The 25,038-nt window shown below is 46.0% G+C and overlaps 1 protein-coding gene across 6 annotated transcripts in view; it reads left to right on the top strand.

Moving 5' to 3' along the window:
- ARHGAP22 (Rho GTPase activating protein 22) overlaps nucleotides 1-25,038 on the top strand; it is a 162,077-nt gene that overhangs the window by 121,477 nt on the left and 15,562 nt on the right. For 5 of the 6 annotated variants that reach the window (XR_013959022.1, XR_013959023.1, XM_080641300.1 and 2 more), the window contains exon 4: nucleotides 13,331-13,459. The exons of the other annotated variant lie outside the window; for it this stretch is intronic. Coding sequence is in view for 3 of the 5 variants with exons in the window: in XM_080641300.1 (XP_080497426.1) it covers nucleotides 13,331-13,459 (129 nt within the window). In the remaining 2 variants the exon portion in view is untranslated. The remainder of the gene's footprint in view (nucleotides 1-13,330; nucleotides 13,460-25,038) is intronic. 6 annotated transcript variants of the gene reach the window in all.

Here is a 25,038-nt window from a genome sequence, read left to right on the forward strand (position 1 = left end):
CAAATGCTTTTTCTGCATCGATTGATATGATTATGTGATTTTTGTTCTCAGTTTGTTTATGTGATGTATCACATTTATTGATTTGCAGATATTGTACCATCCTTGCATCCCTGGAATAAATCCCACTTGGTTATGGTGTATGATCTTTCTAATGTATTGCTGTATCTGATTTGCTAGAATTTTGTTGAGGATTTTAGCATCTATGTTCATCAAGGATATTGGCCTGTAGTTCTCTTTTTTTGTGGTGTCTTTATCTTGTTTTGGAATTAGGGTAATCCTGACTTCATAGAAAGAGCTTGAACGTGTGCCTTCCTCTTGAATTTTTTTGGAATAGCCTGAGGAGGATAGGTTTTAGTTCTTCTTTGAATGCTTGGTACAACTCCCCTGTAAAGCCGTCCGGACCAGGGCTTTTGTTTGCTGGAAGATTTTTGATCTCTGCTTCAATTTCTTTGGCAGTTATCAGCCTATTCAGGTATTTGATTCTTCTTGATTGAGTTTTGGGAGCTTGTATTTTTCTAAGAATATGTCCATTTCATCTAGGTTGTCCATTTTGTTGGAATAGAGTTGTTCATAGTATTTTTTCATAATTGTTTGTATTTCTGTGGAATTGGTTGTTACTTCGCCTCTTTGATTTCTGATTTTGTTTATTTGGGTCCTCTCTCTTTGCTTCTTGGTGATCCTGGCTAGAGGTTCATCAATCTTGTTTATCCTTTCAAAGAACCAGCTCTTGGTTTTGTTGATCTTTTGTATTGTTTCTTTGGTCTCTATGTCATTTTTCTCTGCTCTGATCTTTATTATTTCCTTCCTTCTGCTTACACTGGGCGTTTCTTGTTGCTCTCTTTCTAATTCTTTGAGTTATAGGGTCAGATAATTTATTACGATCTTTTCTTGTTTTTTGAGATAGGCCTGCAGAGCTATGAACTTCTCTCTCAAGACTGCTTTTGCTGTGTCCTATAGATTTTGGATTGTTGTGTTTTCATTGTCATTTGTTTCCATGATGCTTTTTATTTCTTCTTTGATCTCGTTGGTAACCCAATCATTGTTTAAAAGCATGCTATTTAGCCTCCAGGTGTTTGATTTTTTTATTGTTTTTATTGTAGTTGATTTCTAGTTTTATGCCATTGTGATCTGAGAAGATGCTTGATATGATTTCTATCTTTTTGAATTTGAAGAGACTTTGCCTGTGGCCCAATATATGGTCTATCTTTGAAAATGACCCATGTGCACTTGATAAGAATGTATATTCTGTGGCTTTGGGGTGGAATGTTCTGAAGATGTCAATTAATTCCATCTGATCTAGTGAGTCATTTAGGATTGATGTTTCTTTGCTGATTTTTTGTTTAGAGGATTTGTGCAGTGGTGTTAGTGGAGTATTAAAGTCCTCTACCATGACTGTATTGCTGTCAAGCTCTCCCTTGATATCCTCCAGAAGTTTTTTATGTATTTGAGTGCTCCTGTATTGGGTGCATATATGTTTACCAGAGTTATATCTTCTTGTTGAATTGCTCCCTTTAGTATTATGAAGTGGCCTTCCTTATCTCTTGTTACCTCTTCCTTATCTCCTTCACTTTGAGGTCTAATTTATCGGATATAAGTATTGCTACCCCAGCTTTTATTTTCATTTTCATTTGTCTGAAAAACCTTTTTCCATCCCTTTACTATAGTTTGTGTGAGTCCTTTGTTCTAAGGTGGGTTTCCTGTAGACAGCAGATATATGGGTCATGTTTTCTTATCCACTCAGCTACCCTTTGTCTTTTGATTGGGGCATTTAACCCATTTACATTTAAAGTTATTATTGATAGGTACTTGTTTGTCCCCATTTTTATTCTTTATGCCTGTGTTCCTTCATCCCTTCCTATTTATTCTTTTAATAGCAGACCCTTTAGCATTTCTTGTATTGCTGGTTTGGTGGTAATAAACTTCCTTAGTCCATTTTTGTCTGTGAAGCTCCTGATTTCACCCTCAATTTTTATTGATAGCCTTGCTGGGTACAGTATTCTTGGATTCAGACCCTTCCTTTGCATGACTTTTTATATTTCATTCCATTCCCTTCTTGCCTGATGTGTTTCTGTTGAGAAATCAGTTGATAATCTGATGGGAGATCCTTTGTAGGTAATTTTCTGTCTCTCTCTGGCAGCCGTTAAGATTCTTACTTTGTCGTTGGTGTTTGCCAATTTAATTATAATTTGTCTTGGGGTCAGTCTTTTGGGGTTCATCTTGTTTGGGACTCTGTGAGCTTCTTGCACTTGTGTGAGTTTTTTTCTTACCAATATCAGGGAAGTTTTCTGTCATTATTTCTTCATACAGGTTTTCTATTCCTTGCTCAGTTTCCTCTCCGTCTGGCAACCCTATTATTTGGATGTTGTTTTGTTACATGTTGTCCCAAAGTTCCCTTAGGCTCTCCTCCTGTTTATTTAAGTTGTTTTTTTCCTAGATGCTGCTCTGCTTGGGTATTTTTCCTACCTTGTCTTCTATTTCACAGATGCTGTCCTCCATTTCTTCTAGTCTACTGTTGATGCTTTCTATTGAGTTCTTTATTGCAGTGATGTCATTTTTCATTTCTTCTTGGTTCTTCTTCATTTCCTCTTGGTTCTTACACATATTGTTGAATTTGTCTTCCATCCTTTTCAGTGACCATATGACCATTGCTCTGAATTCTTTCTCTGTCATATTGCTTGCCTCCATTTCACTTACTTCCTTTTCTGGTTATGCCTCCTTTTCTTTCGAATGCGGGCTGTTTCTTTGTCTCCCCATGATCACTCCTCTCAGGGTTTCTTTCTGGTTATGTAGTGCTCTCTCTCCTGCATTGACTTAAAGGCACAAAATACAACACAACAAGACACAACGCAGAGGGCACCAAACACAAATGTCTTCACAATACTAATACCCCTAAATAAAGGTGACCACCTGAGAAAAGAGAATTAGGAAATAGAGAAGAGTGCAAAAATGATATTGAGAAAAGGAAAAAATGTAAGAAGGAAAAGAAAGAAGAAAAAAAGAAGGGGAAAAATATGTATATGGGGAGAAAACTCCAATAAAACAACAAATAATTCAAAAAACGCAAACAACAAACACCCAGAGATGAATGCAAACTACAGAGAACAACTAATCCAAAAATGCAAACAACAAACCTCCCAACAATAAACACCCAGATGAATCTGAGGAATCAGAGCTTATTTCCAGGAGGTAAGGTCAAGGAATTGAATGAATGGGGAAATAGCCACAATTCAGTATAGAGGAGGTAGAAAGAGAATAGGTGTATAAGAAGAAAAGTAAAAAACTAAATACAAAAAAGAAAAATATATATATATATATATATATAGAAATATATATAAATTTTCCTCCTTCTTTAATCTATCTATGTATTTGTTTACTACTGGAAAAGGAGGATAGAGAGTAGATAGGCCTGAGCTGGTGATTGGAATTAGTTAAGCTATTAGTAGAAGAAGAGAACAAATGAGGAGAGGAAAAACAGAAGCAAAAACAAACAAACAAACAAACAAAACTAACCAATATTCAAACAAACAACAAGACAGAAAGAAAGAAAAGGTAAAAAAAAAAAAGGAAAAAGAATTTAAATAGTGAAGAAAGAGAAGAGAGAAATGTGTATGGGTTTGGAGCAGGGGAGAGGAAATTAGATATATGAGTAAGATCAATTTTTAACAGGGAGTAAAAAGAAAGGGTAGAGAAAAACTAAAGCAGGAACTGGGTAAGAGAAACAGGACAAAAGGGTGGGAAAGTGATGAAGAGAGTGTTGGCATAAAGGAAAAATTGAGATAGGGTAAAATAATGCTAAAGGGAAAATCAAAATAGAATGCATAACATTAATCCCAAAATAAAATAAAATAAAATAAAATAAAGAAAAAATAACATAAAATAAAACTTTTTTTAAAAAGGGTAAAATAATAGTATTAATACTAATAGTTAAAAATAAAAATATAATAGAAAACAAGGTAAAATCTAGTGAGAGGAAAAAAATTAGTTTCTTAAGTAAAAGATAAAAAATAAAAATGTGAAGCAGTGAAGGTCATTCACTTCCTCCACTGTTATGCTTGGCAAGTCTGTTTCCTTGCAGGTAGCACAGTATTGAAGTTCCCTGCAATCCACTGCTCCTCTGTGTTGTAAGCCACAACCCTATTTTCAAGTAGACAGGCTCTCTCTGCTCTCTTTGGTTCTCAGCCTGTCTTTAGTTGTATTTACACACAAGAGTCAATTTCTGCTACAGCCCCTGGGTGGCAGTGTTTCTGTCTTAATATCCGGGGCTAAAAGCCCTCTCTACTCTGGCTCTGTGTGCAGTTCTGTGCGCGACTCTGTGCAGCCGGTACAGTACTTCAGCTGCCTTTCTGGGTCCTGTCCAGCTGTGGGTTAATATCTAGAATCCCCTTCTGCCAGCAGCCCTATGGGCCCCCTTCCACATTCAAGGACTACACTGACCCCAACGGCTGCGAATTTTTTGGGGGGCAGTCTTTCTCTGAGGCTCTAGTTCCCTCTGCGTGCATTTCTCCCTGCAGCCTGGATCCCAAATCTCACCTTTCTTTAGGCAATGCCAGCTGTGTTTAATTCGCCAGTTCTGGGTGAGTGCTCTTTGATTCAGCTGTTCCTTCTGCTCTGTGAGAAGGTGCAGGGCCCATCTGCGAGTTTGTCTACCCCTGAGCAGACCTCCCAGGCACCCGTGGTTGGGGAGGTTGGAATTCCGGCATTCCTGGATTCGCAGCTGATGTAACTGGTCCCTGGGCATTGTGGTTGTAAGGTCCCAGAAGGTATCTGAGATCTCCCTGGTTGAAGGTAAGGCTGGGGTTCCAATCACAGTCAGTCTCAGATCACAGCTGTCTCCCCTTCAAGATGGCACAGCCTCTGCGGCAGAGCCAGCCGCTCTGGGAGAAATTTCAGCCACAGTAGAGGCTGTCCGGTCGGGGGGGGGGGGGGGGCGGTCCACCAGTTCCCAACAGTCCCTTGCAGTATAGCTGTCCCTCACTCACAAATACTGACACTCCCCGCACGTCCATGCACTCTCCTTTCATTCTCTCACACTGTCTAGCACAGTGGTTCTCAACCTTTCTAATGCAGCATTTCTAACATCCACATAATGATGGTCTTAGGCTCTATAGCAGCGGTTCTCAACCTGTGGGTCACGACCATCGGAAAACAGAGATATTTACATTATGATTCATTAACAGTAGCAAAATTACAGTTATGAAGTAGCAACGAAAATAACTTTATGGTTGGGGGTCACCACAACATGAGGAACTGTATTAAAGGGTCGCAGCATTAGAAAGGTTGAACAGCCTGCAGTCCCATCGGCAGCCATCTTGGACCCTATCCATAATTTTTAAGTGTTGAAATGAACAATACTATTTTAGATGTATTGGGATAAATAAAAGGTATTCAAAATAATTTCACCTATTTTTACTTTTTAATGTAGCTACAGCCCTGGCCCCACCCTTGGCTTTCATCTCTGGGATCCTTTCTGGGGCTCCCTCTGGAGACCCCTCCCCTGGGCAGCAAGCAAAGTGATTTGGGCCCTGACACATTGTCCACTTCAGTGGCATCACCTTTAAACAGCGGCTCCTTTACTGTTTGAGCATCTCTGTCAGCCCAGGTCGAGGAGCTAACTCAGACATCATTCGGTTAGTATGTGAGATTGAGAGCTGGCTCGCTTGCCCGTCATTGAAAGCCCACGGCTGCCGTGGTTTACAGATGCTTTCCCATGTGTCATTCGTCCTTTTTTCTTTTTACTGTGAAAACTTTTACATAGAAGAGTTGAAAGATAGGAGTTCTTGTCTCACACCCCTCCTGGGACTGCTCTGTTTTGGAGTTCCCACCTCGCCCCCAGAGTCAATTGCGTGGGTGGAGAGAGACTCGCAAAAGGAAGTTCTTAAGTGCAGGAGCTGGGAGGGAACCAGGAATGCTGGGCTGGCTTGACCAGGTGACGCAGCCCAGTGGGACCAGGTTGGGCATGTTTCTAACATCTTTGGGCCTCGGTTTCTTCCCCTTTATTTTTTATTGAGGTATAATTGACACAAACATAATGTTAGTTTCACATGTCCAACATAACGATTTGATATTTGTATATATTGTGAAATGATCACATCAAGTCTGCTAACATCTGTCGCCACACATAATCACAGAATGTTTTTCCTTATGATGAGAACTTCTAATGTCTACTTTCTTGGCTACTTTCAAACATGCAGTGCATTGTTATTAAGCATGGTCGCCATGCTGTTCATTACACCTCCATGGCTTACTTATTTTATAACTGGAAGTTTGTTCCTTTTGACTCCCACCCTTACCTGTGTCCACCGCCACTCTGTTCTCTGAGCTTCATTGTTTTGTTTTGTTTTTAGATTCTACATGTAAGTGAGAACATACAGTACTTGTTTTTCTCTGTCTGTCTGATTTCACTTGACATAAGCCCTCAGGGTCCACCCATGTTGTTGCAGATGGCAAGATTTTATTCTTTCTTTATGGCTGAGTAATATATATATATATATATATATATCCCACATTTTCTTTATCCATTTATCCATCAGTGGGCACTTAGGTTGTTCCCATATCTTGCCTATGGTGAATAGTTCCGCAATAAACATGGGGTGCATATATATTTACATATATGTATATTTAAGTTGATTTGAGAGAGAGGAAGCGGGGAGAGAGAAAGAAACATCGATCGGTTGCCTCACGCACACACTCTGGCCGTGGATCAAACCCTGGGCATGCACCCTGACCCAGAATTTAACCCACCACCTTTTGATGCACAGGTCAACGCTCCAACCAACTGAGCCACCCAGTCAGGGCGCATATATATTTTTGAGTTAGTGCTTTTACTTCATTCAAATAAATACCCGGAGGTTGAATTGATGGATCATATGGTAGTTCTATTTTTAATTTTTTGAGAAACACATTTTTGTTCCATAATGGCTACACCAACTTATACTCCCACTAATGGTGAACAAGGGTTCCCTTTTTGCCACAGGCTCACCAACCTTGTTACCTCTGGTCTTTTGGATGGCAGCCATCCTAACAGGGGTGAGGTGGCATCTTGTGTTTTGATTTGCATTTCCTGATATTTAGTGATATTGAACATCTTTTCATGTACCTATTGTCTATCTGTATATCATCTTTGGAAAAATATCCCTTCAGATCCACTGCCATTTTTAAAAGTCATTGTTTGTTGTTTTGCTATTGAGTTGTATAAGTTCTTTATATATTTTGGATATTAACCCCTCACTGGATATGATTTGCAAATATTTTCTCCATCTTTTTCTCAAAAATGGGGATAATGACACCATTTTCTTTGAGTGATCAAACTCCTAAGGCTCATCAGTAGGTTCACTTCGCCCATGTTTGCATGGGTGCTTGTGGGCGCCGGACAGGGCTCTGCTGCTGCTTCTTTCCTCCCACAGACTCCCGTGCCCTCCCATGCCAGGCATGGCGCCGGGCGCTGCAGTTACTTATAAAATATATGTGACTGGTTGTGACAAACGCTGTGGAAATATAAGGTCAGGAAGGGGCCTGGGTTGTGGTGGGTGCTGTGGAGTGAGGTTTAAATAGAGCAGCCCAAGGTTCCCAGGAAGGTGGTCTTTGAGGACAGACCTGCGGAGGTAAGGGAGCAAGTCATGCCAATGTCGGGATAACAGCTTTTTTGGCAACAGCAGGGCAGGGGGGACTCCGGTGCAAAGGCCCCAACTGGCGAGCCTGGTTGTTCAGAAATGGCGAAGAGCAGGAGGCAAGCAGCAGGAGGCCAGAGGAGCCGCAGTGAGAGGAGAGAGGAGGAGGGCTGAAGGGGTTTGTGAGAGGGCCTTTGCAGGATTTGGAGCAGATGGTATGAGCTGGTTTGGATCTTAACTGATTTAGTCTCCTATCTACAACAACCCAGAAAAAGACAAAATGTGAGCAACATGTTTTTCAAAATACTGGACATTGGCAGTGACGGACTGTGACCTCCCCACCCCCAGAGAACAAGTGACGGGAGCCCTGCACATGCTCCAGCTTCCTGCCCCTAGGATGCTTCCAGGCTGTGATGCAGGGAGAGGAACCCCAGGGGGTGAGAAGGGCACAGGACTCCACGAGTCAAGGAGACAGAGCTGGGAGACCAATGTATCTGGGATTTTCAGGACAGAGTACGGAGGAGGAAAGCTGCTCAGGAGAAAAACCCCTGTGAGAACTCATCACATGCATGTCGGGAGGTTTCCGATTTTATTAATTCCCAAAAAGCAGCTTTTTGTTTTAGTAACTTTGTTGTCTATGTCTTTGTCTTCGTTTTTCTGCTTAACAAACTTTTTAATAAAAAGGGCTAGATAGAGATATTTTAGGTTTTAAGTTCATATGGTCTGTGCCACAACTATCCACCCTGCTGTTGTAAAATTAACACTCTAGCAAGACTGATAGAGGTAAAAGAGAGAAGACACACATTACCGATATCAGAAATGAGAGGGGTGCCGAAACCGGTTTGGCTCAGTGGATAGAGCGTCGGCCTGTGGACTGAAAGGTCCCGGGTTCGATTCTGGTCAAGGGCATGTACATTGGTTGTGGGCACATCCCCAGTGGGGGGTGTGCAGGAGGCAGCTGATCGATGTTTCTCTCTCATCGATGTTTCTAGCTCTCTATCCCTCTCCCTTCCTCTCTGTGAAATATCAATAAAATATGTTTAAAAAAAAATGAGAGGGGTGATATCACTAGAGTCTTCAAATAGTAAAATATAATAAGGGAATATTTTGAACAACTTTACACCAATAAACTCAACAATTTAGATGAAACAAATTCCTTGAAAGATACAAAGTACCAGCAATCACTCAATAAGAAATAGATGCATATGTTAAATTAAACTTATTATTAACACACCTTCCCCAAAAGAAGAGTCCAGGTCTCAGTGGCCTCACTGGTGAATTCTACCAACATTAACAAATATGTAATAGTAACAAATAACTAACACCGACTCTTCCAAAAATATTGAAAAGGAAGGATACTCGCCAGCTCATTCTGTGAGGCCAGCATTATCCCGATACCAAAACTGACAAAGACTTGATAAGCAAAGAAAATATCAGGCCAATATCCATTATGAATATAAATGAAAAATTCTCAGCAAAATTTTAGCAAATTGCATTCAACAATATATAAAAAGGATAATACATCATGACCAATTGGGATTCCAGGAATGCAAGGTTGGTTTAAGATTTGAAAATTCATCAATGTAATTTATCATATTAAAAAAATAAAATAAAATCATGTGATGTCTCAATAGATACATAAAAAACATTTGACAAAATCCAAACATCCATTTCTGATTTAAAAAACAAAACAAACTCTCAGCAAGCTGGAAATAGAAGAGAACTTTCTCAACCTGAGAAAGAACATCAACAAAAAACCTACAGCAGATATACTTAATGGTATGCTTTTTGCCATAAGATAAACAAGACAAGGACGTCTACTCTCACCACTTCTTTTAACATTGTGTAATTGAGGCTATAGTAAGTGCAATGAATGACAAGTGAAAGAAGTAAAGGCACCCAGATTGGAAGGTAAGAACTAAAACTGTATTTATTTGCAGATGATACAATCGCCTCTATAGGTGATCTCCCAAGTCAATAGAGAAAGGATGGTCTATTCAACAAATGGTGCCAGAACAGCTGGACAATCAGGTACAAAAGGACGAACTCATACTTTGCACCATATACTAAAACCTAGATGTAAGCCCTAAAACTATGAAATTTTTACAAGAAAACTTTTATGACCTTGGCTTAAGGAAATATTTCTTAGGTACAAAACCAGAAGCACACTCAATAAAAGAAAAAGGTTAATAAATTGGGCTTGATCAAAATTAAAAACTTCTCCTTAAAAATCCACTGTGAATAGAATGAGAAGGAAAGGCACAGACTGGGAGAAATATTTGCAAAGCACATATCTGATAAAGGACGTGTACCCAGAATATGTGAAGAACTCAAATCTCAATAATAATGAAAATGAACAACATATTTTTAAAAAAATGGGCAAAAGATATTTCACCAAAGAAGATACATGGATGGCACCTGAGTACATAACAAGATGTCCAACGTCTTTAGTCATTTGGGAAATGCAAACTCAAACACATGGTGTACAGTTGCGCACCCATTAGAATGGCTGGAAGTCCAAAGGCCGACCAGACCAGGTGTTGGCGAGAAAGTGGAGGACTGGGAGCTCTGCACTTCTGGGGGGGATGTACTAGGAAAGGTGCAGTCACTTTGGAAAACAGTTTGTGGCAATTTCTTGAAAAGTCAAACATATGTATATAACATATATACATAAATAAACATACATACATGGAAATACATTAACAAGTTAAATACACAGGCTTAGAGCACCATGAGAGCGAGACCATGGGCAGGGCACAGCTGGGCATGAGAACAGCTGTCAACATCTGGGCAGGGCAGGGCCAAGTTCTATAGGTAATGTTCATATAAAGCCTATATGACTTGGGTGGCCCTCTTTGGGAAAAAGAATTGAAAAATGAGACATTCCAATTTAGCATAAACTTGAGTATTCATTTAAGACGAACAAGTACCCACAACAAGTTCTTGGAGCCTCGGACCTCCAGGCCCCTTTCTTCTGAGTCATCTTGAGACTCTTCCAGAGAAGCCCCTGGTGGCAACCAGCTGCCCCTCCCCACCTAGAACCCTCAGCCATCTCAGTCTTCAAGTCCACGGGGTGTGGGGTTCTACTGTGTCGAGCCACTGTCCCCGCCTCATGGCAGTGCCCACACTCCCATGGGTGCCACCTGCAGCTGGCTGAGCTGTGGGTGGTCCCTGTGCTTTCAGCAGGCCCACACTGCTTCTGGCCTTCAGGCTCTGTGTCTCTGCCTGAGCTGTCTCTTCGCCACCCCTGCTTGCTGCTGTTCAGTAGCTTTGTGAACCCAAGGATCAGGCTGTGTGTGTAGTGAGGGCTCCAGAGGCACCGTGGGGCCCTGGCTGTCTTGTCTCCTTGCTCACCAGTCTCCTCAGCTTTGGGCCCCACTGGCCTCTCCTGCTTCCCACCTGGCCTCAGGCCTTGCTCCCAGCGCCCCACCCCCTACTCCAGCTTTCCCAGCCATCTGGTGGCATTGCTGTGACCACTACACCAGACCCCAGCAGGTCCATGAGCTGGGTCCGGAGCTGAGGACTTGGAATCCCTGACTCTGCTATGCATTGGCGGTGTGAGTTCAGGCAGGTTCCTTAATCCCGTGTGCTTCAGTGTCCTCATCTGTAAAATGCAGGTGGTAAATGTCTTCCCTCAGGCGCTATGAAGCTTAAAGGGTCTAGGAGGGCAGATGTGTCTGTCGCTTTGTTCATTTGAGTGTCTGCAGCTCCTAGAAGAGTCCCAGGCAGGTGCTAGGTGCTCAGTGAGCACTTGCTTCTGTCTGGTCTCCACCCTGGGGCTGTGGCCTCCAGTGAGGACCGAGTGTCCCAATTCTCCCAACCGCCATCCCATCCCCTTGGGAACACAGGTCTGCGGGCCTCACCTCACCACCCACGGTCCTGGTTAGGGTCTGAGGCTCTGGGACCAGGGGCAAGTATATAGGCAAGTTACTTATTATGTGATGTTGGGGGAAGGTGGAAGGGAGAGGGCTGCATAAAGACAAGATTATTCTTGAAAACCCCTTAAATTACCTACGAAGTTCAGTATAAATGGTTTATATACATCCCAAATACTAGTTCATTTACATATGAAAGAATAATTCATGAACACATAAGACCCTCTGGAGTTACTGCAGGGAAAACCTCACATTACCAATAGCTGTCTGAGCTTTTCCTCCTTCTGCCTTTATTTTATTTTACTTTAAAAATATTTATTGTTGAAAGTATGAGAGATGTTTCCTTTTTTCCCCCATTGACCCCTTCTAGCCCACTGCCACCCCTCTCCCTCTCCCCCTTCCCACCATGCCTTCACCACACTATTGTCTATGTCCATGGGTTATGCATAAATGAATACAAATTCCTTGGTTGATCACTTCCCTTCAACCCACCCTCCCCCGCCTTCCCTCTGAGATTCAGCAGTCTATTCCATGCTTCTATGCCTCTGGATCTATTTTGTTCATTAGATTCCACATGTGAGTGAGATCATGTGATACTTGTCTTTCTCTGACTGACTTATTTCACTTAGCATAATACTCTCCAGGTTCCTCCATGCTGTCTCAAAGGGTAAGAGATCCTTCTTCTTTACTAATGCATGGTATTCCATGGTGTAGATGTACCACAGCTTTTTTATCCACTCATCTACTGATGGACACTTAGGCTGTTTCCAAATCTTAGCTAGTGTAAATTGTGCTGCTTGTGAACGTAGGGGTGCATATAACCTTTATGATTGGTGTTTCTGATTTCTTGGGATATATTCCTAGAAGTGGGATTACTGGGTCAAATGGGAGTTCCATTTTTAACTTTTTGAGGAAACTCCATACTGTTCTCCACAGTGGCTGCACCAGTCTGCATTCCCACCAGCAGTGCACGAGGGTTCCCTTTTCTCCACATCCTCGCCAGCACTTGTCATTTGTTGATTTGTTGATGGAAGCCATTCTCACAGGTCTGAGGTGATACCTTATTGTCATTTTAATTTGCATCTTTCTGATGATGCTCAATTAATATTTGACAAAGGAGGCAAGAGCATACAATGAAGTAAAGACAGTCTCTTCAATAAATGGTGTTGGGAAAATTGGACAGATACATGCAAAAAAATAAAACTAGACCACCAACTTACACCATACACTAGAATAAACTCAAAATGGATAAAAGACCTAAATGTAAGCTGTGAAACCATAAAAATACTAGAAGAAACCACAAGCAGCAAAATCTCAGACATCTCTTGTAGTAATATATTTAGGGATACAGCTCCTAAGGCAAAGGAAACCAAGGAGAAAATAAACAAATGGAATGACATCAATATAAAAGGCTTCTGCACAGAGAAAGAAACCAACAAACAACAAGGGAGCCCCATCTGCCTTTAGATTAGAGTGCATGTGTGGCTGGGAGAGGGACAGGGCAGAATTTTGGAATTTTACCCTGGGCTCTGACCTCCAAGCGGGCCTCCAATCTGTATGCTTTGTAAAATAGTGCCCCAGGATGGTTTAATGATCCTGATTTGATACAGGAAAATAACAAGTCTAAAGGAGAAATCCCCTGAAAGTGCCCTGTGGCAGATATGAGGCTTGAAAGGATGGGCTGCAGAAGTAGAACCCAGAGCAGGGCTGTTGCTGAAGTTTGTGGAGAGATGCCCTTCACGGCCAGGAATAAAACGATGACTGGTGTGAGGCTGGAGAGGGTGCGAGGGGATGGCACCGTATCTGCACAGGGTCCCTGGGGTAAGCCTGTGTCTCCCTGTCTTGCAGGTGGTGCCAGGGAGCGGGAGAAGGTGCCGGCCAGCCCCGAGGGGCTCCTGCTCATGGCCAGTTCTCAGCGTGACATGGAAGACTGGGTGCAGGCCATCCGCCGGGTCATCTGGGCCCCGTTTGGTGGAGGTACTGCCCGTAGCCTGCATGCTCACCCTCTAGAACCCTTGCATCCAGGTAATCGCGCCCCTCCCACCGCTCGGGCCTGCAGACCCCTCTTGCCCAGGACCCCTGGCTGGGTCCAGGCTTCTCAGGCAGGCAGTGCTGTCCTCTGCGGCTGGCCCTTAAGAGCTGGCCCCCAGGTGCACAGGCAGCCCCGGCAGGAAAACCAGGGCCACTTTCCAGACGTGCCCTCCTCCGGCACACCGTGGGTTTTGCATGCTGGCCTCTGCACCAGACCCTGCTGTGCTTCGGTGCGTGAGGTCTGTGCCTGGTCGGGGTGAGCACTTAGAGTCAGAGCAGATGCCAGCACAGCATCTAGCACAGTGTCCCTCCCTCTGTGGTGCCTGTGCAGACACAGAGGCCCTGTCCCGGACAGGACAGCGGCAGCTCCACTTACTCATGTCCTCCTGTATTCACACCTGTGTTGGCACCTAGAAGGTGGTGAGTTTTGTTCTAGGTACTGCAGTTCGGTGGGTGGTGAACAAAATAGGTGGTGACCCTGCCCTCTCCCTGCGCTTTCCTGGGGGGTGGGTTGGGGGGGTGTGACAAGCCCGCAGTTCTGCAGTTCCTGTGTCCCAAGGGAGAGGCAGTGAGCGGCTACAACCAGTGGAAGGACAGTGGGACCTGGAGGCCAGCTCAGTGCAGTCGCCAGGAGAACGCAGGGAAGTGCACGCAGCAGAAGGACTAGCGAGTGCGTGGGCCCTGTGGTGGGATCGGGCCGGTGGGAACACAGGGAATCTCAGAAGGCAGGTGCCTCTGGGGAGCAAGGGCACTGGAGTGGAGCCCTGAGGCAAGAGAGGGCACCAGGGCCTGGGAACATGGGATTTCAGATTTTGTTCTAAATCGATGGGGCATCAGGGAGGCTCTGAGCAAGAGACAGACATGACCTGATTTAGATGTATAAAAGGAGCCCCGTGGTTGCCATGCAAGGGTGGACCGTGGACAAGAGTGGACACGGCAGTCTGGGACAGTGGGCTGGCGTGGGAGTGAAGTTGAAGAGTGGTTGCCACAGCTGCTCTGCAGGTGGCGCTGCTGGGTTTGCTGAAGGTCTGGATGTGGGGCACAGGAGAGAGCAAAGGTGACGCCAGCTGGGCAGTTGCTGTGTCCAGGGGTTGGTGGCCCCATGAATCATCACGAAAAGATCTTTGCGGGGTATCGCCTCGCCGGCTGGGCTGGGCCAGCGGCTCCCTGCTGAGTGTGTAGACCAGGGGCCTTCAGCAGCCGGGCTCTGGCACAGGAGTCCTTGCTCTCCCACTCGATGTTTAATTGGTGCCCAGTCCAGACAGAGGCCAAAGGTCACCTTTGGGGGCTGGCAGCACATCTCCAGGTCCTGCACCCCTCGTGTGCGGGGCCCCTTCCCGCCTCACCTCACCTGCCCTCCTCTCCATTCCTGGCTACGGAACGCCTGACCACCTTTCAGAGAACACAGAGCTCTTATGTAGTGGAGTCGCTATAACTTTGAAAGTTACAGTTTTCATCCTGGGCTTCATATGTGGCTTCACACTGTTAGCCATAGCCTCCTGCCCCTGATGGTCGCAGCGAGCATGACCCACAGCCCCAATTTAATGGCCTGGGAGGACTGACGCCTGCTGAGGGTTTTGGCAGCCTCCACGGGCGTCCTTTGGTGCAAGGTGGTTGATAGTGAGCCGATAGAACATACTAGGCTTCCATGTGGCTGGAGTTTGCTTTATGATAAGTGGCACCTTTGAACACCAGAAATAGGAGAACATAACTGTGATCTTGGGGTAGAGAAAGATTTGTAAAATGAATTACAGAAAGCATTACTCTTGTAGGAAAAGATTGACAAATTGTACTATATAAAATGAAGAACATCAATTCTTTAAAAGGCAGATTGAAAAAGTGAAAAGCAGCTATAGATTGAAAGAAGGTATTTGCTACCTATACAACCATCAAATGACTCACTCTTCAGACTCCTACAAACCAGTGAGGCCAAGACAGACAAGGCAGTGAAACTTAGGCAAGACACTGGAACAGCTGCTTTGCAGCAGAAGAAACCTCCCTGAGCAGTGAGCATAGGCAGGTGCCCAGCCTCAGCAGTAACCAGGGAAGTGCCCATTAAACCACAACGCGATCCTTCTCACCCACCGCGTGGCTAAAAAAAAGGACCATCAGTTCCACCCGGTGCTGAGGGCAGCAAGCCACAGACACCTGCCGATGTTGCTAGGGAAGTCGTTGGCGGTACCTGCAGAAGTCGGTGCTGTGCAGACCTGTGTTTTAGTGGATCTACTGCTAGGAATGTTCCAAACAGAATTATGTGCACAGGTGTGCCAGGAGACTGTACACACCAGATGTTCACAGCAGCCTTATCGATGATGACCTGACACCAACCAAGTGTGTAACAGCAATACAGTGGGTAAATAAATAGGATTCGTTCTGAGGACAGAAAACTCACAACAGTGAGGATTAACTACAGCTCTACCCAACATGCCTGAATCCTAAAAACTCAGTGGGACTAGGGAAGCCTAATAATGTGTTTTAGGATTTCATTTATGGAAGGTTGCAAAACAGGGCAGCAGTCAACTATTATTCATGGATAGATAATTAGGCAGCAAAAAATAAAGAAAAGCGAAGAAATGATGCCATAAAAGGATGGTGGTCACAGTTAAACAGGACTTCATCTTGCAGTGTCTTTTCTGGATGTGTGCATATATTATTATATAAAAAATAAACAACAAATAAAACAAAGATGGAAACTGCAAGTCAAAGAATCTGTCTGAGTTCATGACACAGCTACTCAGGGATCAGAGCTGAGAAATGAAGGCTGATGTTCTGAGCGCAAGGCTGTGCTTCGTCCCCCCGCACAGGCTGTCACACAGGTCTACCTGCATCCAGTGTGCGCGCCTGCTCAAGCCTTTCCTCACTTCTCTTTCCTGTCTGTCTGTCTGTCTGTCTGTCTATCTGTCCTCTCCCTTCCCCTCCCCCCGCAGCCGCTTGCTCGCAATGAGGGCCTGGTATAGAATCCCACACAGAAGCCAGACTTGCCCCTCCTTCAAACCCCCTCCCCACTCCCCAGTGTTTATCAGACTTCTCAGGCTGCATGCTGAAGAACTTGCGAGAATTAAAACAGGAACCATCATCAAAGGTGCTTTATCTCTTTTCTACCAGAAATCTAGAAGAAACACAGAAACCCCAGGGGTTGGTGATGGCAGACATGTCTGGGCAAGCATGGGTGCTCCCAGGTGGCTGTCAGCCTCGGGAGGTTTCCTGGCAAAGCTGTTATTAGCCTGGGTTCCACTGGAAAGGAGGCTTAGAGGATCAGTCCTTCTTTCACTGTTTAATAACGGAGCCCAAGAGCCCTTTCAAGCGTGTTTGTTCTGGCAGAGAGCGGGCCACCTCTGACAGAGCTGAATGGGCAGCGTGCCCGCTGCGGTTAGAGCCTGGGCGTCCCCACAGAGAAAACAGGCAGGCCAGTGGGTCAGGGGAGCCTGGTACTGCTGGTGGCCTGCCCGGGGGTGAATTCATTGATTCATTCCTTCACTCAGCCAGTCAGTCATTCGCTCAGGAATGTGTGCTAGGGGCTGGAGATACAGCAATGAGCAGGAAAGACAAGGTCCCTAGCCTCCTGGAGACAGTTAACAAGGTAAGTAAGCCCATTGTAGGTTAGATGGTGATGAGGGGGAGGGCAAGCAGGAGTGATGTGGGGGGGGGGCAGAGGTTAGTGACAGTTGAATAAAGGAGAGGAAAGGGTGAATTAAACCTACTCCTGGGCAGAGAGTTTTGGTGGCAGATGATGGAAGAGCAGCAGGAGGCCAGTGTGGCAGGAACAGTCTGTGAGGGGAGAGAGGAGGAGACAGGTCAGAGAAGTAATGGGTAGTAAATCGGTGGGGCCTGGTGATTGATCACTGTGATGACTGTGGCTTTTCCTTGGAGTGAGGCAGTGCTATTGACAGGTTTTGGACAGAGAGATGTCAGAGTCTGACTCAGGTTCCAATAGGATCCCTCTGACTGCCGTGTTGAGAATGGATAAAAGAATGCAAGGACGAAACAGGGAGACCAGTTAGATGCTAATTATACAATTATACAGGTGAGAGATGGTGGCGTGGCCCAGGATGGTATTGGTGATGAGAAGTAATTGAATTTTTGGTGCATGTTGAATGTAGAGCCTATAGTATTTCCCTGCTAGAATGGAAGAAAGGTGTAAGAGAATGAGAGTCATCAAGGTAATTCCAAGGTGTTTTGATCCAAGCAGCTGGAAGGATGGATTAGCTATTAACTGAGGTGAGAAAGACCGCAGGAAGTATATTTGTGTGGCAGGAAAATTGAGTTTACTTAGGGGCTTAGTCTGAGATACCTGTGGGAGACTCAAGTTTAGAAGTCAAGCAGGCAGTTAGACATTTAAGTCTAGAGATTAGGAGAGAGGACTGGGTTGGAGAGAGAAACACAAACACATACATGGGGTTTGAAGCCATGAGACTGGATGAGACACCACCAAGCAAGTATAAGAACAACAGAGAACCAGAGCTGAGTCTTGAGCTGCTCCCCAGTAAGAAGTCAGGAGCAGAGGAGGAGCCAGCAGAAGCAGCTGGGAAAGAGGGCTAGTGAAGGAGGGGAACCAGGAGCCAGGGGGGTCCCTGAGATGAGTGAAGAGAGTGTCTAAGGAAGAGGAGCAGTGATCAGCTGTGCGATGCACTGCCAATACATCAATCAGTAAAGAACGGACATTGAGCACCACTCATCAGTAACTTGAACATGGGTGGGTTTGGTGGAGAGCTAGAGATAAGCTTGAAAATAGTAGGTAGGAGAAAGAATAAGAGTGTGAATTGGAGTGTGGGCATAGTCAACTCTCTCAAGAAATTTGCTGGAAAGGGAAAGAGAAATGGAACAGTAGCTGGAGGGGGGAGTCAGGTAAAAGGTTTTGTTTATTACTTTTCTTTAGTTGGGAGACAAACAGCAATGCAAAAGATTGATGGTGCAGGAGAGAGAGAGAAATTGCTGGAGCACCAATATTTCTTGTGGCTATAAATGCAAAAATGCTCAACAAAATACTAACAAATTGAATCCAGCAATATATAAAAGCATTATGTGCCATGACCAAATGAGATTTACCCCAGGAATGCAAGGATGGTTTAACGTCTGAAAACAAATTACTGTAATACATTAATAGAATAAAGAACAATTTTGATACATGATTGTCTCAATAGATTCATAAAAAGCATTAATAAAGTGCTTTTTTCATGGATAAAAACACTCAGTCTTTCAGGGGTAGAAAGGAATGTCCTCAGCCTGCTAAGAAGAACCCTGCAGATAACATACTTAATGGAGAAAGACTGGATGCTTTTCCTGTTCCTAGGAACAGTGGCGTCTCGCTTTTACCATTTCTGTTCAGCATTGTACATAGTCAGAGCAACTAGTCAAGAAATTGAAATATTGTGCATCCAGATTGGAAAGAAAGGAATTATTTCTGTTTGTAGATAACATGCTCTTGTACATAGAAAATCCTAAGAAATCTACTAGAAAGCTATAAAAATTTTAGCAAGATTGCAAGATATAAGGTCAATATACATAAATCAGTTGTATTTCTATATAGTAGCAATGAACAACTGAAAATAAGATCAAGAAAACTTCATTTACTATAGCATCCAAAAGAATAAAATACTTAGGAATAAAGCTAACAGATACAAAACTTCATGCTCTTAAAATGACAAAACATTGTTGAAAGAAATTAAAGAAGACCTAACTAAATAGAAGGACATCCCATGTTCATGGATCAGAAGATGGTGCTGTGAGAAGGGCAATATTCCCCAATGGGTCTCTGGGTGTCTGTGCCCAGTTCTGGAGCTCCATCAGGCAGCTCTCCTAGCCAGCTCTCTGGGAGAGGGGAAAGAAGGGAGTCACAGGGCACCAGGCTGCCCGGCTTGCCTCGTTATCTGGAGAGAGGCTGCAAGCCTTCGAACCTGTCTTATGTACACAGGATGGTGCTTAGCGCCCTTCGCATTGTGGTGTGAGAGGAGGCAAGTGTGCACAGTTTCAGCATCAGGCTGCGGTCTGGGTCCATAACCTGGCTCTTCCCTTGCTTGCTGTGTGACCCGGCCATGCCACTTATCCTCTCTGTGTCCTTGTTTGCAAGGTGGGAATGAAAATATTGTCTTTGCAGGATTGTCATGAGACTTAAAAAAGAAAGTGGGTGCAAAATACTCAGCACTCTGTTAATACTAAATAATCCTCATTTATTCAATAAACACAGAGCATTGCCTTGTGCCGGCAGGGGGCGTGGCAGGGGGAAAGAGATCAGACAGAGCCTCCATCCTGCTCCCCGAGGCATACATCGTGGCATAGAGCAGTGGTTCTCAAACCCAGCTCAGAAGAAAGTGGTAAAAATAGACGGCTAACCCCACCCACAGTTTCCAACTCACTTGGGTGTGGCCCTCGAATTTGTATTTCCAAGTACTGCTGGTCCAGGGCCCAGATTTTGACAACTGAAGGTAGTGAGTGCTACTGAAAGAATAAAAGTAGAGTAGTTTTAAACACAGTGGTGAGGGCAGGCTGGGAGAGTGTGCCAGACCGGGCAACAGTGTGCCAGACCGGGCAACAGCTCCAGCAAAAGCAGAGAACATCTGATGTGGTCTGAGCCAGCGCCCAGGCCAGTGGGCGAGCGGGAGGGAAGCAGAGGGCTAGTGTTTACTTGTAAGTGAAATGGGGAAGAGGGTGCTGGGGACTTGGAGCTGAGGAATGGCGTGATCTGCTGTATAATTTAGAAGGACCACTCTGCTGACCAGAGAGGGACAAGGGGAACCTGGAGACATGTATCCAGTAATCCAAGGAAGAGACAGCTGCCTTCACTATGGTGATGGCGGTGACAATGGCCAGATTCCAAATCTATTTGGAAAGCAGGACCGCAAAGCTCGGCATGTGGTGTGAGGGAGAGGGAGCGTGAAGGTGGACTCCAAGGGGTCTGGCAGAGCGCTGAGGGACAGAGTTGTCATCAACTAAGAGGGCACGGCTCAGCACAGAGCAGATTTGGGAGGTCAGACTCATGTGAGTTTGAGATGCCCATTAGTCCTTGTCCCGGCGGAGATGCTGAGTGGGCAGTCATGTGCAGGAGTCGGGGGCCAACATTAGTGTCCGTAACTAGAAGCATGGTGACTATCCCGCCTGTGGGCTAGTGGGCACTGCCAAGCAAAGCCCAGCCTTGTAGGCAGCAACATGGAGTGACAGTCTGTGCTGAGGAGGGGACGAGGGGCCAGGCAGCGGGCCTGCAGCGGCCAGCATAGCCTCATGGCCCAAGCCCGGCTGTGTGGCTCTTCCAAGCCTCTGGGGACTTTCCTCTGACCTGCCAGGAGCCGATTCTCCTGCCCTCAAGTTCCTCAGAAATGACGGGGCAGGGGGAGGCTGGAGAGGGATAAATGCAGCTCCCAGAGGCCACAGCAGGATGCTTGGCATGGAGAAAGTCCCCGCCTCGGGACAGCACAAAGCCACCTCCTTAGTGTAGCTGGCAGTGGTCATTTGTGCTGGAGTGACATCTCTAAATGGAAGCCCTCAGGCACAATCAGGGTCAGAGCGCAAGGTCCCTGGCTCCAGCTCAGGCTGGCTGTGGCAGAGCCCGAGATCCTAGTGGACCACCTCCCCCATTGCTGCTTGCACCATATCCCAGCTCTTATGGGGGATTCCATAAGAGGGTCTGGTTTCCAGTTCCCCTGAATGTTCACCCACAGGCTGGGGCCTGGCCTTTCCTGAAGCCCTTCCAAAGGGGAGAGAGAGGACTGCTCTGACCTGGGCTGGGATGGGCTTTGGGTCACAGAGGCCACAGAAGGCCCACTGAGCCTGTCCTGGACCCTCAGCCCATTCTAGTCCGCCTGTGGGTCTACCATTGGTGCAGGAGGAGATACCTGTCCAACTCCCAGGCTCATAAAGGCAAACCGTCCTCTTCTGGGCACAGGTTGGTTCCCAATCTGTTCCCAGCACTGCCTCCGGGGCTGTGAGCTTGGTCTGCCACAGAGCCACTGCCAGGGGCTGTTCACCAGGCGACCAGAGGCGGAGGAGCAGCTGCCCTGGCGGAGAGCCTGGTGGCAGTGCGTGGTTTGCGGGGGCCGCCACAGGGCTTCCTGGCAGCTCAGGAGGTGACTGCTCAGCTCCTTTTACCCTCCTTGCTGGACCCTTAGGTCTTCTTCCCTCCCAGCAGCTGAGGGGAGTGCCCGGGAGCTCGGCCGGCCTGACTTCCGTGTGAGCTTCGCAGAACTCAGGGCACAGTCCAGGAAAGAGCCCACATGGTCACTGCTAAGATGAGGGCAGTGCAGGGGGTGCCCACGACGACTCTGCGCAGCCCCTGGTGACCCAGCCGCAGGGAAGTCGGGCAGAGGTGGCTGCTCCCGGGACGGGTACTCAGTAAGCTAAAGATTGCTCAGCTCGCCCCCATGCCAGGCGCTGGCTCTGGAAGCAGTCCTGGTGCAGCCCCGCACCAGTGAGGAGGCTGAGCAGCAGGAGGCTCAGGTGAGTTGTCCAGGTCACAAGGAAGTAGTCAGGAAGCTGGCTTTCTAACCTTGGCTGATGGCGCTCAGAGCCCGGGGGCTGGATGCCAGGAGCCCTCCCGGCCCTGTCTCCGCCCTAAGCTTCTTTCAGGCAGCCTTGGATGTCACATCAGTCTGGGGGAAGAATCTCATCCTGCCATGTGATACTATTGCCAGGGGCTGTTGTATCAAAATCATATCGTAGAGGAGGCAGCGAGGCCCGAGAGGCTCAGCAACTTGCCTGACAGCACACTGCAGGGCTGGGAGCTGCCTCCAGGGCCAGCCTCTCCGTGGATTCTCTGTTGCCAGGCAAGCTTCAGAGCGCGTGATCCTCGGAATCTGAGCTGTCTTGATGGGGAGCAATCAAGAATGACTGGGAACAGAGGCAGTCCCCGAGGCCTCGGACCCAGGCCTGTAGTACACACAGCTCAGAAACAAGGGCCACCCAGCTGAAGAGGTCACCTGTCACAGGTGCTGTGTGAGAGGGCAAATCCCCTGCCCCAAGAGGACAATTTCATTTCTACCTCCGCACCCCCACCCCCAACAGGCCCCATGGCTAAAGATGAGCCCCAAATGGGTGGGTGCCATAGAGCTCCTTACAGCAATGCGTGTCTATCCAGAGCCTTCTAGATGGGAGGCAGCTGCAGACTTTCCTCATCTGGGGATTGAGGCAGAGGTGGAAGGATTCCCTAGAGACCAGCAGCAGGTCTACATCAGTGACCACACAGGTGGGGAAACTTAGGCTGGAGCAGAGAAAGCAACTCAGCACCAGTGCCCCTGAGAGAGCCCCGCCTACTCCCGGAGCAGGTGCCACTACTGAGCCTGAGGAGCCTTCTCTTTAACGTAGACAAGCTGCTCAGACCCAGCAGCTGTGGGTCCCTGGCCATGGGAACCCCAGTCTTTCCTGACAAGTTTAGGGCAGGGCAATCCTGGGCTTGTGCTCCTGGCACCATGAACCGTCCTTCCAATCTTTGTGTTTACCTGAACTCTGGGAAGGGAGAACCCAGAGCCTCCCCCCCGCGTTCCCCACATCCCCCCCCCCACCCGCCCAGGGCCTGGGAACACTGTAGCCCCCACCTACACTAGTATCAGGGTCAGGACAAGAGAGCCTCATTGGCCGGGGCAACAAAAAACTCAGTAATCAAGATAAATATTTTATTGTAATTGTTTTTAAAATGCAAATCAATGCCCCCAAACTCCATTGTGTTAGTTTCTTATTGCTGCTCCAACAAACTGCCACCAATGCAGCTTAAAGCAGCACAAATGACTCTCACATTCTGGAGGTCAGACTGCTCTCAGGAGCCTGAGGTCAGGTGGCGGTAGGGCTGCTTCCTACTGAGGCCATGGGGGAGCCTTGTCTCTTCCACCTCCTAGAGCAGGGGTGGGGAACATCCGGCCCGCAGGTCGTATAAGGCCTGAGAGAAATCATTGGGTCTGGCCCTGCTAAGGCATTAGGGGTGAGTAATTAAATGTGTGACCAAATAGAGCAGGCTAATTTTTAAGTTGATAATTTTGTATGGTCCGCAAATGATGTTATAGATATCCAAGTGGCCCTTGGCAGGAAAGGCTCCCCACCCTGCTCTAGAGCAGTGGTTTCCAGAGAGGACTGTTTTGACCTGGGCTGGGCTGGGCTTTGGGTCACAGAGGCCACAGAAGGGGTACTGGAGCCTGGTCCTGTACCCTCAGCCCATTCCAGTCCACTTGAGGGTCCACCATTGGTGCAGGAGGAGATGCAGTCCTCTCTTCTCCCCTTCGGAAGGGCTGCAGGAAAGGCCAGGGGGGAAATTTGATTTTTAAGGGGGCAATTCGAGAATGAGTTATTAACAGTGAATTTTTTGCATTTCTTATGGTTCTAGGGGCCAAATATACAGTATGTAAATATATATTGTGACATATTTATGCATTTCAGTTCTCTATTATGTTTTGAAACTGTATTTGCTATTTTTCATATCACTTCATATTATTATTTAACAATTTCTTAGTGATTTCTTCCTCAGTACAACTGTTCTTTTGTTCTTTTATTTTCCTCTTTCATGGATGCCATGTTTTTTGGAGGCTAATTTGGACCAAGTTAATGGCCTTTTAGGCTTCCACCATGAGAATGGGAGTTCACTTTTTGAATAAGAATTAATATGTCATGGGGGAGTATCAGGATTTTAGAGATGCTTAGGTGGGGCATGGCCAAAAAAAGGTTGGGAACCACTGATCTAGAGGCTGCCCACATTCCATGACCTCATCACTCCAGCCCCTGCTTCCCTCTTTCCATTGTCTTGTCTTCTACAGTTGACCCTTGAACTCCTTGAGTTCCCTAACCCCCATGCAGTCAAAAACCCACATAAAACTTTTGACTCTCCCCAAACTTAACTACTAATAGCCTACTGTTGACTAGAAGCCTTACCAATAACATACAGTTGATTAACACATATTTTGTATGTATATGGTTACATCTATACTGTATTCTTACAACAAAGTAAGCTAGAACATGTTATTAAGAAAATCATAAGGAAGAGAAAATACATGTATAGCATTTATTGAAAAAATCCACATATCAGTGGACTGTTGTAGTTCAAACCATGTTGTTTAAGGGTCAACTGAAAAGTCAAATTTCACTCTGCCTTCCTCTTATAAAGTCCACCTGATAACCCAGTGTACGTTCTCCACCTTTAATTTAATCACTTCTACAAAGTCCCTTCTACTAGGTAAGGTAACTTAGTTGCAAGTTCCAGGGATTAGGACCTGCACATTTTGGGGAGCCTTCACTCAGCCTAATACCCATGATAAACAAAATGTGACCAATAAAGACCAGGTCCGCGGGTGGGCTAGAGTGAGGCACTCACAGAGAACAAGGTCAGATCCTGTCTTTATTGAAAATGTTGATATTTTGTTCATCACAATTTTTTGCACTAATTTACATTTTTAAAAAATATTTACCTTGATTAATGAAGTATTTGGTATGCCCTTAAATGTTGCACGTGTGCAAGTGCCTCACTTGCCCCACCCAGTCCAGGCCCTGCACACTCAGCTTTCAGATGGGCCCCCAACCGTCCAACCCAGGACTCCCTTGAACCTCTCCCTTGCAGA

This window comes from Plecotus auritus, assembly GCF_963455305.1.
Source record: "Plecotus auritus genome assembly, chromosome: 9".
Classification (NCBI taxonomy): Eukaryota; Metazoa; Chordata; class Mammalia; order Chiroptera; family Vespertilionidae; genus Plecotus; species Plecotus auritus.